At 36.3% G+C, this 15425-nt stretch overlaps 1 protein-coding gene across 1 annotated transcript in view; it reads left to right on the top strand.

Moving 5' to 3' along the window:
* kirrel3a (kirre like nephrin family adhesion molecule 3a) overlaps positions 1–15425 on the top strand; it is a 520880-nt gene that overhangs the window by 446054 nt on the left and 59401 nt on the right. Inside the window, exons 8-9 of the mRNA XM_030154510.1 lie at positions 1105–1232; positions 2036–2162. Of these exons, the coding sequence (XP_030010370.1) occupies positions 1105–1232; positions 2036–2162 (255 nt within the window). The remainder of the gene's footprint in view (positions 1–1104; positions 1233–2035; positions 2163–15425) is intronic.

The raw sequence follows: 15425 nt of genomic DNA, 5'->3' as shown, positions 1-15425 counted from the left end.
AATGCACTGTTCTACAACAATTTTATTTTCATTGTCACAATATCCTTTTTTTAAATGGCAATGTAACCAAATCTAAGCCACTCAGGTGTGAACAATTTTTTTTAAAAAAAAGAAAAAAAACAATTCTGCCTTCCTTTCAAATCTGGAGTCAGATAACATAGAACAAACTGTATAGAGTATCTTAAACTTCCAAGCTGATAAAAATCTTAACCCCACATTCATTTTAAACATGACTTATGAGTAATCATTACTCATACATTACTCAGTAATGCAAAGTCTGTTAACATTTAAGATGAAAACATATGACTCTTACTCTTGTCTTTCACAAAATCATTCAAAAAGTAATATTTTGTGTCACATCTACAAGTACATAACACCAGCAGTTACAGGCAACTAACCTGGCAACTTGGTAGCCTGCCTTGGTGGTGAATTCATTGAACTCCCAGGTTCACATGAAGAGTCACTGTTGTGAGTTTAAAGCAGCTGGAATTTGCTTCACTTTTTCGGAGCGCTCACTCCCTGCTAGCTTGTTTGCATTAGCATGTTTTATCTACTAGTGTCTCTTTACATTGAATTCCTTAAACAAGGCAACAGTCTCTTGACAAATTAGGCAAACATAATTGCCTCGAATTTCAGTGAAAAAAAATTGTAATTCCCATCTCTCCTGGAAGCGGCGGCCCTCACTGTCAGCTTTAGTTTTTTTATTTACAGGCGCCGTGGTTAGAAATTAGCGAAAAAGGTTCACGGCGAGGTCACAGAGCCAGATAGAGTTAGAGTGGTGCTGCCACCATGAGGTGAAAGGAGAAACTGCATTTTGAACCTTTTATGATTCATGTACTCGGTTCAACAGTCCAAGCAGGGCCATAAATAATATAATATAAAACCCAAGCTGTGGGCCGTATTACATCTGACCGCGGGCCGTGATTGGCCCCCGGGCCGGACTTTGGACATGCCTGCTCTATTGAGTATTTTCAAAATGTAGCTTGCTCGAACCGTTTTTCTCAGATCTCATACCCCACCTTTAAATGCTGTTTTCCTGAATATTCCAAACCTGTATATTATATTACATGAGATTTAAAGCAGACTTTTCCCGTGCTCTTCCAGTTGGTCCGAGGATGGCGGCGGAGCCTCAGTCTCTGCAGGTGGACCAGGGATCAGATGCTGTTTTCAGCTGTGCTTGGACTGGAAACCCATCTCTGACTATTGTTTGGATGAAACGAGGCTCCGGAGTGGTACGTTTCATTTGCCGTCACATGACTCCCACGCTGCACTGCACATCACAATCCATGGCAGCAATGTCTTCTGGGGATGAAGATATTCATCTGTATCTGGAAGGAATGAATTATGATGTACAGTGAACCTATGCACTGCTTTATCTCTAAAGGTTCAGTTCTGTTTTTGTTACTATAACAAAGCTCAGATGATGATAAAGACTCCTTACAATGTCTTCAGTAAACTAGTATTTATATTCATTTTGCCACCTTTTACTTTTATTAAACTTTATACAGAAAAAAAGATGCAGTTCTTCAGTTTTACATTTTAATTTGACATAGGTTAGCGTTTTAATGTTTCCTCATTCAATAAGACGAACATTCGACAAACCATCTGTCCTTGGTCTGTAAAAACAGGACAAAAACAGTGTTTCTATCATTTTTATGTGTAAAAAATCTTCAGCATAATTTTGAACAATGTTCCAATAATAGCATTTTTCATGGCAGACTGGAAAAAAAGCACATACTATCCCCAAAGAAAAAAAAAAAGCATGAATAAAGTGTAGGCGAAAGAGCGCTCAGGAAGAAAACTTTTACGTGCTTTGAATGACTTGACACATAGAAATGAAGATAAAAAAGTGGAAAAAAATATACTCACCCTTTTCACTCTGCAGACTCTGTCTAACATCTCTTACAATTTTTTTGTCAGCGGTGTAGCGCTTGTGAATGCTGCTATCCTTTTGTGTCAGTATAATTTGTGTTCAACTCGATAGAAATGAGTCGTGTCTCCTTCGACCTTTGAAACGGATTCCTTCACAACACAGGTGCTTAGCAACAAGAACACTCTGACACTGAAAGCGGTAAAGCAGGAGGATGCTGGGAAGTATGTGTGTCGGGCTGTGGTCCCTAGAGTGGGCGCCGGCGAAAAGGAGGTGTCGCTCACGGTGAATGGTAAGTACAATGGCCTATCATGCACTGAATGTGAATGGCACTTTGTCCACACTGCAAACTCTCTACAGTTGATCCTGTCCTGAACTTGAGCAGAACAAGGAACCTTTAGAACAGACCCCTGGCTATATCAGGATTTTGAACAGCCAAAAAATGTGAATCCATATGACGGGAAGTTTTGGCAGTAACATAAATAGACTAATTACCTCCGCCAAGGAGGTTATGTTTTTGCCACGGTTTGTTTGTCTGTTTGTCTGTCCGTTAGTGTGCAACATAACTCAAAAAGTTATGGACAGATTTTGATGAAATTTTCAGGGTTTGTTGGAAATGGGATAACGAAGAAATGATTAACTTTTGGGGGTGATCCGGAAGAAATCCTGGATTCTGGATCACTTTGAAATTTTCGTTAACATTGTGGTAAATGGGGCCAAAATTTTCGTTTCCCAATATCTCGCTTAATTATTGACCAAAACTCATGACATTTAACTCAGGAATTGACAATGGGGTCCTCTATCACATTTCAAAGGCTGATCCGGATCTGATCCAGAAGGCGGATTTTATCTCAATTTATATAAAAAATGGGGGTGCCCTTACTTTTTGGCCTACTGTGCCTTTAATATTAAAGGTAGAAATTTCTGACAAGCGCCATCGTGTAGCTCAGTCAGTTCCGCATCGGGAGTATGCCACTGGATTTCATGTAGCTTTAATACTTAAGGAGCTAGATCCAGAAGAAAACCGCCATTACGAGAAATGTGATTTTCGTGAATAACTACTGAACTAATAAGGATATAATTATGAATCCAGTTGCTAATGGTATGTTTTCATGGTCAAGGAATCTTAAATATAGGTAAAATAAATATGGGACTAATATTTATGGTGGAAATCACAATATGGGGGAATTGTGCAAATCTCATGCAATTTGACTCAGGGATTTACAATGGGGTGTTCTATCAAATGGCAAAGACTGATCCGGATCTTTCAAAAAGTTATGGACAGATTTGGATGAAAATTTCAGGAAATATTGATACTGGCACAAGGAACAAATGATTAAATTTTGGTGGTGATCGGGGGGGGGGGGGGGGGGGGGGGGGGGGCACTGATCTGCCTTGGTGGAGGTCTGCGCTCTCAGAGTGCTTTTCTAGTTACATGAATGTGATTTACAAAAAAAAAAAAAGGAGAATTGTTCCTTATTGTGCCTCAGAAACAAAATAAAACCTTCAAAAAAATAAATCTGTGTCCAAATCATAGACTAAATACTGAGACAATCTGCTGCTGGTTTGTGCCACTACAGTAAAGTGAAGCCAGAATGTGTTTGTTTAGGACTAAACAGGAAAATAGATGCAATTGAGACAATGTGTGCAGGTTTTTTTGTTTTCTTTTGTTTTTTAATCTAACAGCTACACACTGTAATAAACTTCCATTTCTAAAGCCAAAGAACAGATCCTCTTCTTATGCCCTCTACAAGTATCCCACTACTATTCTGAATCTGACACGTAGTATGTAAACAGCATATTCAGAATTTTCAGGATTTACCAATATTGTTGTGGTTTTCTGAGTTTACCTGGACATGTCTGAAATCACCTGGAGTAAAAACAAAGAACCTCTCCAGTGCAGATGAACACTCCAAAGGAAAGTCTACATTTCTGGTCACAACAGAAACACACCTACTCTCAGGGCCACCTTAACCTAATGGTAGGCCCCGGGGCTGAGGGAGGAGTTGTAGGCCCCCCTGTCCCATCCTTCAAAATTACGAGCCTCATTATAAAATATAATATCTTGGTAATCTACAACAGCAAGTAGATTGTAACTAAGATGGATGGAAGTTTGACTTTATGATAAAAATGATAAAAAATATTATCAACAACCATCAACTGTCGAGAAAAACATTGATTTAACAGCAGCAACAGATCAAACTATAAATTCTGAGAACCCATACATCTGCACATAGGCGTAAACTCAACTGTGTGCACTTTAATAATTCTGACTCTTGATCATGCTTTTCTCATGCTACTTTTCTTTTGTGGGCACCGCTCTCAAGTTTCTTCTTCCCCGACATTTTGTAATTGAACGTGACCTCTTGACACATGGGGGCAGGGCTGGGCTTACCAATTGGGATCAAGAAGCAGCTTCAGATGTACGTACAGTACGTATAAAAAGATTGACAGGAAAACTGACAAATTACAAACTGATGTTAGTTTATATGCTTGTCAGGTCCATAAAATGATAGGTCCCTTAAGTCAGTAGGCCCCTGGGCTTCGGCCCCGGTTAGCTCGTGCATTAAGGCAGCCTTGCCTACTCTTAAATACCAGAGGATGCCAACATGTTTTAGATATATATAAATACTGAAAAGCTGACTGTTTTTCCAGAAGGTGAAAAAGAAGGTGGCTGAGCTCACATTGTGAAACGTCTGCCACCAGTGTGAAACTTTGAAAAAATATTAGTTACAATAGGGTGTGTGTGACTGCATGTAAACAGGAATATTCGAGCAATATCCATTTTCACTACCAATGTAAACAGCTTATTTATAGGGGTGGGCGATATGGCAAAAATATCATGTCACGATTTTAAAAAAAAATAAAATCACAATTTTGATTTTATCACAATTCTTTACATTGATCTTTGAGACTAATTTGCATATCTTTTGCCAGGTATAAAGTCACTGCTTTCATTTCCACTTTCCACCGTTCATCCACCATCCATCATAAAGAGTGCCTTTATGGGATGCTTGCGTTAACCCATAAAGACCCAAACATCCACTGGCAACCAAAACCATCTACTGACCTAAAATGCTTATTACCTGTTGATCCACTAATCCTTGTCAAGCCATGTAAATAACTGGTGTAAAATACAGTTTGTCATCTTTTCATGGTCATCAGATATGACCCATTTGGACATTCAGAGGCTCTGTAGTGAACTTGGAAACACTGTCATCTTCTACAACATTAATTCCCCAGTAAAACCCATGGAGTTGGATCAATGACAGCGGATGGAAACACTTGTTTTATGTTTAGTTAATGATATATTTGCTGAAAAAGTCAGCTTTTTTAACATTTTTGATACAAAGTTTGATAATATAACATTTGAATTTACTGAGTTTTCATGAACATCCAAATGAAATATAGGAAAATACATGATTTACAGTGAAAAATACAAAATATAGAGGATAATATTCTAATAAATGGTGATAAATCACTTATGAAAGGTTTAATTGACAGAAAAATCTCATTTGGGAACTGCCACAAAACTAACACTGAGTCTTTATGGGTTTCCTGGTACCTCTGGCTGTGGTGTGGCTGGTCTTCTACCAGTTTGACTCTCATACTGTTTGGGACGCTGTCTCTGCAGGTGGTTGAACAGGTTCGTAGTGTAGCCATCCAACATGCGAACCGTGTCTGTGCGAATTTTGCAAATTACTGTTGTTTGCATTGTGTCGTTTGGGGAAAAGCCAAACCAACTCCATAAGATGGAAGAGGAGTTCTTTTTAGGAGGCAACTCGTCCATTTCACTGCCAGCCATGACTCCCATTACACACAGGGTTCCTGCAGGGTCTTAAAAAGTCTTAAAAGTCTTGAATCTACAAATCTGCATTTAATACCTTAAAAAAGTCTTAAAAAGGTTTTAAATTTGATATGGTGGGTCTTAAGTTATGTTGCCATAAACATGTTGGCTGTATTGTGTTTAAATGTGTCTGTGAAATGTCCAAGATGCAAAGAAAGTAACATTGGTCTACTCAGTTCCACCTGTTCCAACCCAGTGATTTATAATGAAATTAGGAACCAATTTTGGCTAACTTTGCAGCCCCCGGTGAGAAATGACTTGGAACAATGGGAATCAAGGCGTTGGAGTAAATCAATACATTTTCCTAAATTCTAGGAGTCATGAATTTTTGCCAGTAGGTGAAACAGGCTGTGAAATGAGCATTAAATTCTGTTCTAAGTACTCTTAAAAAGATCTTAAAAAGTCTTAAATTTAAGTTGTAGAAACCTGTAGGAACCCTGTACACAACACGAAATCCACGTGACGTAAATGTGAACCGACGTGTCTATGTGTCAGCAAATAATAATAATAATAATAATAACTAGAAGCACTCAGAGAGCGCAGACCTCCGCCAAGGCTTATCAGTGGCCCCCCCCGTGGGCCCCCCCACCCCCGATCACCACCAAAATTTAATCATTTCTTCCTTATCCCATTTCCAACAAACGCTGAAAATTTCATCCAAATCTGTCCATAACTTTTTGAGTTATGTTGCACACTAACGGACAGACAAACAAACAAACCCTGGCAAAAACATAACCTCCTTGGCGGAGGTAATAATAATAATAATAATAATAATAATAATAATAATAATGGATTAGGTTTTTATAGTGCTTTTCAAGGCACCCAAAGCACTTCACATTATTGATCCATTATTCATTATTCATTCCCACTCTGGTGGTGGTAAACTACATCTGTATCCACAGCTGCCCCAGGGCAGACTGATGGAAGTGAGGCTGCCAATTTGTGCCAAACAGCCCCTCCCACCACCACCACCACCACCACCACCACCACCATACACCACTTAGGCTTCTGCTTGTTACACATTACAGTGCCAGTGTGGCAACATCTGGGTAAGTTCTGAGGTGTTGTGAACTGCAGGTTTTTTTCTGATTCTGGTTACATTTTGGAAACACTAATTCAAAGTTAAAATTTTGTATGTATTTTCCTCCGTTTACTTATAACGGACAAAATTTCAAATGTCTGTAGCAGCAAAACTGTTTATTGAATTCATACCAAATTGGGTTTATATATATTGGCAGCGACCCAGAATAGATGTGGTTACATCTTGGGAAAAGTAGGTCAAAGTTCAAATTTTTTATGAATTTTTTGAATCTTTTATTTTTCCCCATTTACTTAAAATGAACAAAATTTCAAATGTGTATAAAAACATCAATTTTGTTTCAATTTATTTCAAACTTGGCATATATATAGAGACAATTCTGGCATCAGCACAAGCTTAGACATGATGACATCAGCTGGATCTATGCCAAACTAAGCTACAATAAATGCGATGGGAGGGGTTTCACCACCACCGTACACCAGTATGAGTGACACTGGAGGCAAGGTGGGTGAAGTGTCTTGCCCAAGGACACAACAGCACATGACAAGGACAGAACGGGATTTGACCCGCCAACCCTTCGGTTATTGGACGACCCGTTCAACCTGCTGAGCCATGGCCCCTAACAACTACATCCAGAGCCGCTGAATACTCTATGGCTCTGACTACATCATATTATAGATCAGGGGTGACAAACTCATTTTAGTTCAGGGGCCACATTTAGCTAAATTTGTTCTGAAGTGGGCCTGACCAGTAAAATAATAACATAATGATGTATAAATAATGTCAATTCCAAACTTTTCTCTGTGTTTTAGAGCAAAAAAAGCTAATTTATATTATGAAAAGGTTTACATCTACAAACTATCCTTTCAAAAGATGTGAATAACATGAACAAACTGAAAAAATATGTGTAATTTAACAATATTATGCCTCAGTTTATCATTTACACATGTACATTATAACTTACAGATCACAGTGGATCTACAAATACACAAAATATTTAGTAACAGACAGAATATTGTTAAAATTGTACTGACTTCTCTTAAGACTTTTCAGGTTGTTCATATTTGTTCAGGTTATTCACATTTTTGCGAAATTATACTTTGTTTTAGTGGAAATACATGAAACTAGAAAAGCACTCGGAGAGCGCAGACCTCCGCCAAGTGCAAAAATTCCCCACATAATCGGTGATACAAATCCTACATTTATTTTGTAAAATAAAATCCGCCTTCTGGATCAGATCCGGATCAGCCTTTGAAATGTGATAGAGGACCCCATTGTCAATTCCTGAGTTAAATTTCATGAGTTTTGGTCAATAATTAAGCGAGATATTGGGAAACGAAAATTTTGGCCCCATTTACCACAATGTTAACGAAAATTTCAAAGTGATCCAGAATCCAGGATTTCTTCCGAATCACCCCCAAAAGTTAATCATTTCTTCCTTATCCCATTTCCAACAAACCCTGAAAATTTCATCAAAATCTGTCCATAACTTTTTGAGTTATGTTGCACACTAACGGACAGACAAACAAACAGACAGACAAACAAACCCTGGCAAAAACATAACCTCCTTGGCGGAGGTAAACATTTGCATTTACAAACAGAAACATTTGGAGTTATTATTTCTATGTTATTATGATCGTATTTTACTGAATCCTGCCCACTTGAGATTGAATTGGTCTGAATGTGGAACCTGAACTAAAAGGATTAATATCTTAGTGTAATTTTTGCATTTGACAAATTCATCCCAAGGGCCAGACTGGACCCTTTGGCGGGCTGGATTTGGCCCCCGGGCCGCATGTTTGACACCTGTGTTATAGATGATTCCACAATCTCTCTGCTTTTTCGGATCGTTGATACATTCAAACGCAGGGTTACTAGCGACTCCCAGAAATATTACAAAGAAAATGGGGGACGCAGCCTTTACTAACTATGCACCAAAGTTATGGAATACAATTCCAAAAGACATTAGAGAAGCCAGTTCACTGAATATATTTAAAACCAAATTAAAAACATTTTTATTCTCATTAGCCTTTGAAAGGAGATAAAAATGGGGTCACAATTCAGGAACCAGGAATGTGCGGTTTTTATTTTTATTTTATTTTATTGTATTTCTGTTTTTGTTTTTATGTTTTTTTTTTAATTGTATTTCAAATTTCATCTTATTTCTTGCACTTCAAAAATTCTATGCATAATCAAATATTTTAATGTGTGCAGCTTTTATTTTTATTTTATTGTATTCCTCTCAAATTTCATTTTATTTCTTGATGTATAATCAAATCTTAATGTATTTTAATATTGTATTTTTTCAATCAATGTGAAGCACTTTGGGCTACAATTTCTGCATGAAAGGTGCTATACAAATAAAGTTCATTATTATTATTATTATTATTATTATTATTATTATTATTATTATTATTATTATTATTATAATCCTTCACAAACTAATATTGTCATATCGCACCCCCTAATTATTTTGGAAATAGAGAATAAACAGAAAAATAGTGTATATATAACTGTAGTCAGTGTGTTGCTACTCTATATTCATGTATGTATATGAAACTGTTGAAAAAAAAAGTAAATTAAATAGTTGTTGATAATTAAGAACTGATCAGTGGTCAGTACATACATTGACAGCTCACTCCTATGTCTGTCTGGCTGCTAATTGGTCGACTAAATGCACTGCTGGTTTCCTTCAGTCACTAAACAGAGTCAATACAGAGACACATTCACTGACAAACAAAATTTGTTACTCCTGTTAAAGAAGACGAACTGAAATCTGTCCTCAAAAAGTTGTGAGATGTATCGCTAATTGGTTTTCTGAGGGGAAAAAAATATATAAAAATTGTTAGAGGCATCTCAAAAACCTTAGCAAATAGAGTGAGAAAATCACTAATACAACCAAGAAATTTAACAATGCTCGACTAGCAAAGAAAAAAAAGGGTGTTTTATTCACACAGCCCAAAATCATAAGTGACAAATTTTCCTCAGGAGACTTTAGAATCTGTACAGTATTCAGTCTTCTCTATTCTCTATACCCTCGGTTCAGATGAGGAAAAACTCTAAGCGAATGTCTCTTTAGTGAATAATATCACTATTCAACATCGTGGAATAGTGTAGTATGAAAAGGAACATTAAAGAACCTCGTCTGCCGAAAATCTGCAACACAACCGTCACCGAAAGTTAATATGGCAGCGTATCATGGGTTTCTAACGGCCGTGCGCTCACCTTTATCTCTACGCTGTGACTGATGGTCGCAGTTCAATGAAAAATTATACCCGCCCTTTTGAATTAATCAACAGGAGGAAAATAAATGGACAGCTGTTTACTAGAAAGACGTTTTAAGGTCACGCGGTGGAAAAATGTGTTCTTGTCTCACCACCGTCTGACAGCTGGGAGGACGTCGTGATTCATATTGGAAATTGTGACTTAAGTGTAAAAGCTTTTGATTCCGGTGACATTAAAAATCAATTAAAATGTTAGTGGTAGAGCCTCAGACTGTACTATAGCAATAAACCTTGAAAATACAAGTGTCACTGTAACATTCACAAAGATATACTATGTTTCCTAAGTTATTTTATTCTCATAAAAAATATTTCACCACCACCGGCAGTAGCAGCCCCTCCCTTCATACTCCCGATCACATTATTTCCATTTAAAAAAATCAGTTTTTTTTTTTTTTCTATAAATACTGCTGTCACATTTGTTGACATATTTAATAAGATAAGATTTATTTAAGGTTGATTTGTTACATGCAGTTATATATAGTAGCACAGTGACATGTACTTTCATACCTGAAGCCAATAGTAACATAGGGAAAAAAAAAAAGAAAAAGACATGCTGCAAACAAGATTTTAAGAAGTACAGATATAAATATGAACATGTATATTAAAAAAAAGGTAGCTTAACCCTCTGGTATCCCGTCCAGCAAGGCCCTTACTAAGCACCAAGTGTGCCTTTTTTGCACACTTGTGGAATAATGTCAAAACAAAAAAATTCATAGTTTGTTTTTAATTCTTTTACACTTTTTTCTATTTCATCAACTTGAGCCGTAAATAAAAATACCAAATACTGAATAATTGTCACATTTTTAACCCTTTAAATGCCATGTTTGTAATGTAAACAAACCATTTTTTTGGATGCAAAAAAACCAAAAAATTAATATTTTTTCAATATACTACATAAAAATTGGATCACATATTATTTGATTTTTGCAGCCTGGTATATGTCAATAATTAACTCCAACACTGGTTAATTTGCATTATTATTTTTTGTGCTAGTTCAAATGTTCCAAAAATACTAGCATCTGTCACCAAGTGTGCGTAAAATGCACACCTATAAATCAAACTATTAAATATTATATATTGATTTATTTTTCTGCTCTAATGTGATTTTATTTTTGTAAATCAAGGTCAGCCCTAATCGTACATATCAAATAGAGGAAGTAGTGCGTTTTAGGCACACTAGGGAAACAGATGCTAGTCTGGTAATTTTCTTTTGTTTACAATGTGCAAATTTTAGTTGGTGGCCAGAATTTTAAAGATCATGCAAAAATGAACGACTTTTGAATTCTAACTTTATTTAAATTGTGAAAAATAATATGAAGTTTTTTAACACGAAGTGCAAAGTGTGCCTAAAAGGCACACCCGGATACCAGAGGGTTAATAAATGGACAGCTGTTTACTAGAAAGACGTTTTAAGGTCACGTGGTGGAAAAATGTGTTCTTGTCTCACCACTGTCTGACAGCTGGGAGGACGCTGTGATTCATATTGGAAATCGTGACTTAAGTGTAAGAGCTTTTGATTCCAATGACATTAAAAATCAATTAAAATGTTAGTGGTAGAGCCTCAGACTGTACTATAAAAGAAAAAAAAAACCCATAGTGTTCAAGGTTAGCCAAGTCTGAAGAAAAGTTTCACAAAAGACGACATTTTTAGAGGACACGACTGATAGTTACATCATCCACGTCCAAAGAAAATGCAGCTCTTCATGACATAATAAGTAGATTGATGAGTGAAAACAACTCCGTGTAAAAGATTATACTAAAATGTAATTATGAATATCCCCCCCCCCCACTTAGCCCCTCATCTCTGCGGCTCCATGACTGGGCTGTTTCTTTATTCTACTGATGCGTTTTGTTTCTGTGAACAGTGGCAGGCCGGGCCCCGGGGGCTCGCCGAAAGAAAAATGGTGTGCATTTGAAAGGAGAAAAGGAAATATTTGATTTCTCATGGTCAGCAGTTACTCAATTTGGGAGAGCCTCTTGAGTGTCAGGGCTGTCATTGTGTGTACAGCATGTGACGGCGCCGAAGCTGAATGTCAGAGCAGTTCAGTCCGATCCAAAACAACACGCGCTGGAGATTTATTGCCATTTCAACAACAGCGATGACCGCCCTGTAGCTCTTAAAACTCTTTATACGATCCCCCGAATCCTTTCTAGCATTTATCTTCCTTCTGCTCGTCTCTGGGGTCTCACCTCTCTTGCTTTGTATGCAAAACCTCCACCTACCCAGTGTTCTACTGCGAAGTGACCCAGCGAACATTTCTACATATGTGTGAAAAGAAGCTGTTTCAAGTAAATTGATATTTTCAGGCTGAATGTAGTGACTTCACACACGACCAGTTAACGTCATCGCTTTGCACTGAAAGTTAAGCACGAGTCTATTCGTGCTCAAACAGGAGATATTAAAGCCCCCACACTGTGCAGTTAATATTACAAACACACACTAGGTGAACTGCCTTATGGGAATGGCAATAAACCTTTAAAATACAAGTGTCGCTGTAACATTCACAAAGATATACTATGTTTCCTAAGTTATTTTATTCTCATAGAAACATATTTTACCACCACCGGCAGTAGCAGCCCCTCCCTTCATACTCCCGATCACATTATTTCCATTAAAAAATATAAATATTGCTGCCAAATTTGTTGAAATAGATAAAATTAGATAAGATTTATTTAAGGTTGATATGTCACATGCAGTTCTATATAGTAAAATGCACAGTGAAATGTACTTTCATACCTGCAGCCAATAGTAAAATAGGAAAAAAAAAGAAAAAGACATGCTGCAAGCAAGATTTTAAGAAGTATAAATTTAAATATAAACATGTATATTAAAAAAAAGGTAGCTTTACTATGTGCAAAGAATTTATGATGGGGAAAAAAAAACAAAACACAACAACCACCACTTATTTATCAAAAATATCTCAGTATTAGAAATACACTGGAAGGCAGAAGTATGACAAATATGCCACCAATTAATATATTTCAAATAAACAAAAAGGTTGCCATTTCAGTTTTGTGGAGCCGTAAAGGTCACCAGAGGTTTGACCGAATGTAGTGACCTCACGCACGACCAGTTGACATCATCGCTTTGCACTGAAAGTTAAGCACGAGTCTATTCGTGCTCAAACAGGAGATATTAAAGCCCCCACACTGTGCAGTTAATATTACAAACACACACTAGGTGAACTGCCTTATGGGAATGGCAATAAACCTTTAAAATACAAGTGTCGCTGTAACATTCACAAAGATATACTATGTTTCCTAAGTTATTTTATTCTCATAAAACATATTTTACCACCACCGGCAGTAGCAGCCCCTCCCTTCATACTCCCGATCACATTATTTCCATTAAAAAATATAAATATTGCTGCCAAATTTGTTGAAATAGATAAAATTAGATAAGATTTATTTAAGGTTGATATGTCACATGCAGTTATATATAGTAAAATGCACAGTGAAATGTACTTTCATACCTGCAGCCAATAGTAAAATAGGAAGAAAAAAAAAACAAGGTTTTAAAAAGTATAGATATAAATAAAAATGTGTATGTAAAAAAAAAACATAGCTTTACTATGTGCAAACAATTTATAAAGAAAAAAACCCACATCAACCACCACTTATTTATCAAAAATATCTCAGTATTAGAAATACACTGGAAGGCAGAAGTATGACAAATATGCCACCAATTAATATATTTCAAATAAACAAAAAGGTTGCTTTTCAGTTGTGTTTAGGTGTAAAGGTCACCAGAGGTTTTTGTTTTTCATCGTTCATTAAATATTATTAATCTAATACACAGGTGTCAAACATGCGGCCCGGGCCCGCCAAAGGGTCCATTCCGGCCCTTGGGATGAATTTGTGAAATGCAAAAATTACACTGAAGATATTCACAATCCTTTTAGTTCAGGTTCCACATTCAGACCAATTCAATCTCAAGTGTGTCAGATCAGTAAAATACGACCATAATAACATATAAATAATGACAAATCCAAATGTTTCTCTTTGTAAATGTAAATATTTTCATGTATATACACTAAAGCAAACAATGTGAATCACCTGAACAAATATGAACAACCTGAAATGTCTTAAGAGAAGTATGTGCAATTTTAACAATATTCTGTCAGTTGTTAAATGTTTGTATATTTGTAGATCCACTGTGATCTGCAAGTTATAATGTACATGTGTAAATGATAAACTGAGGCAGAATATTGTTAAAATTACACTTATTTTTTTCAGTTTGTTTATGTTATTCACATCTTTTGAAAGAATAATTTGTAGATGTAAACCTTTTCGGAATGTAAATTTACTTTTTTCGCTCTAAAACATAGAGAAAAGTTTGGAGTTGACATTATTTATATATTATTCTGTTATTATTTTACTGGTTTGACCCACTTTAGATCAAATTTAGTTAAATGTTGCCCCTGAACTAAAATGAGTTTGACACCCCTGATCTAATACATTTGATTAGAGCTGAAACGATTAATTGATTAGGTGCTTGAAGCAAATGCAAAAATTCACGATTCGATTAATCGACTCGAATTGATTGAAGGGAAATGTTCTGTTGCAGTTTTCCTGAATTGAAGCTTCTTTGTGCATTACAGTAAGCGTCCGTGTGAAACACAACAGTGGAACCAATGTTTAACAGCAGAGAAATGAAGGAAACAAAGCTTTGATTCAGGAGAATTGTGGTTGAATGATTTTTTTGAATCACTTTGAGTCGATTTATCGTTTCAGCTCTACATTTGAGGCCTTATTACTATTAGTATTGTTTGTGGTTTGGTTTGTTTCTTTGTTTGTTAACTCTTTAGCAGCAAAACTACTGGTTGAATTCATACCAAACTGGGTTTATATACAGGGTGGGGAAGCAAAATTTACAATGAACATTTAGTTGTTTTTTCTCAGCAGGCACTACGTCAATTGTTTTGAAACCAAACATATATTGATGTCATAATCATACCTAACACTATTATCCATACCTTTTCATAAACTTTTGCCCATATGAGTAATCAGGAAAGCAATCGTCAAAGAGTGTGTGATTTGCTGAATGCACTCGTCACACCAAAGGAGATTTCAAAAATAGTTGGAGTGTCCATAAAGACTGTTTAGAATGGAAAGAAGAGAATGACTATGAGCAAAACTATTATGAGAAAGTCTGGAAGATACTATTAAAGAAGAATGGGAGAAGTTGTCACCCGAATATTTGAGGAACACTTGCACAAGTTTCAGGCAGTTATTGAGAAAGAAGGAGGACACATAGAATAAAAACATTTTCTATTATGTCAATTTTCTTGCGGCAAATAAATTCTCATGACTTTCAATAAACTAATTGGTCATACATTGTCTTTTAATCCTTGCCTCAAAATATTGTAAATTTTGCTTCCCCAC

This window comes from Sphaeramia orbicularis, chromosome 14, assembly GCF_902148855.1.
Source record: "Sphaeramia orbicularis chromosome 14, fSphaOr1.1, whole genome shotgun sequence".
Taxonomy (NCBI): Eukaryota; Metazoa; Chordata; class Actinopteri; order Kurtiformes; family Apogonidae; genus Sphaeramia; species Sphaeramia orbicularis.
This window is presented reverse-complemented; position numbering and strand designations above follow the sequence as displayed.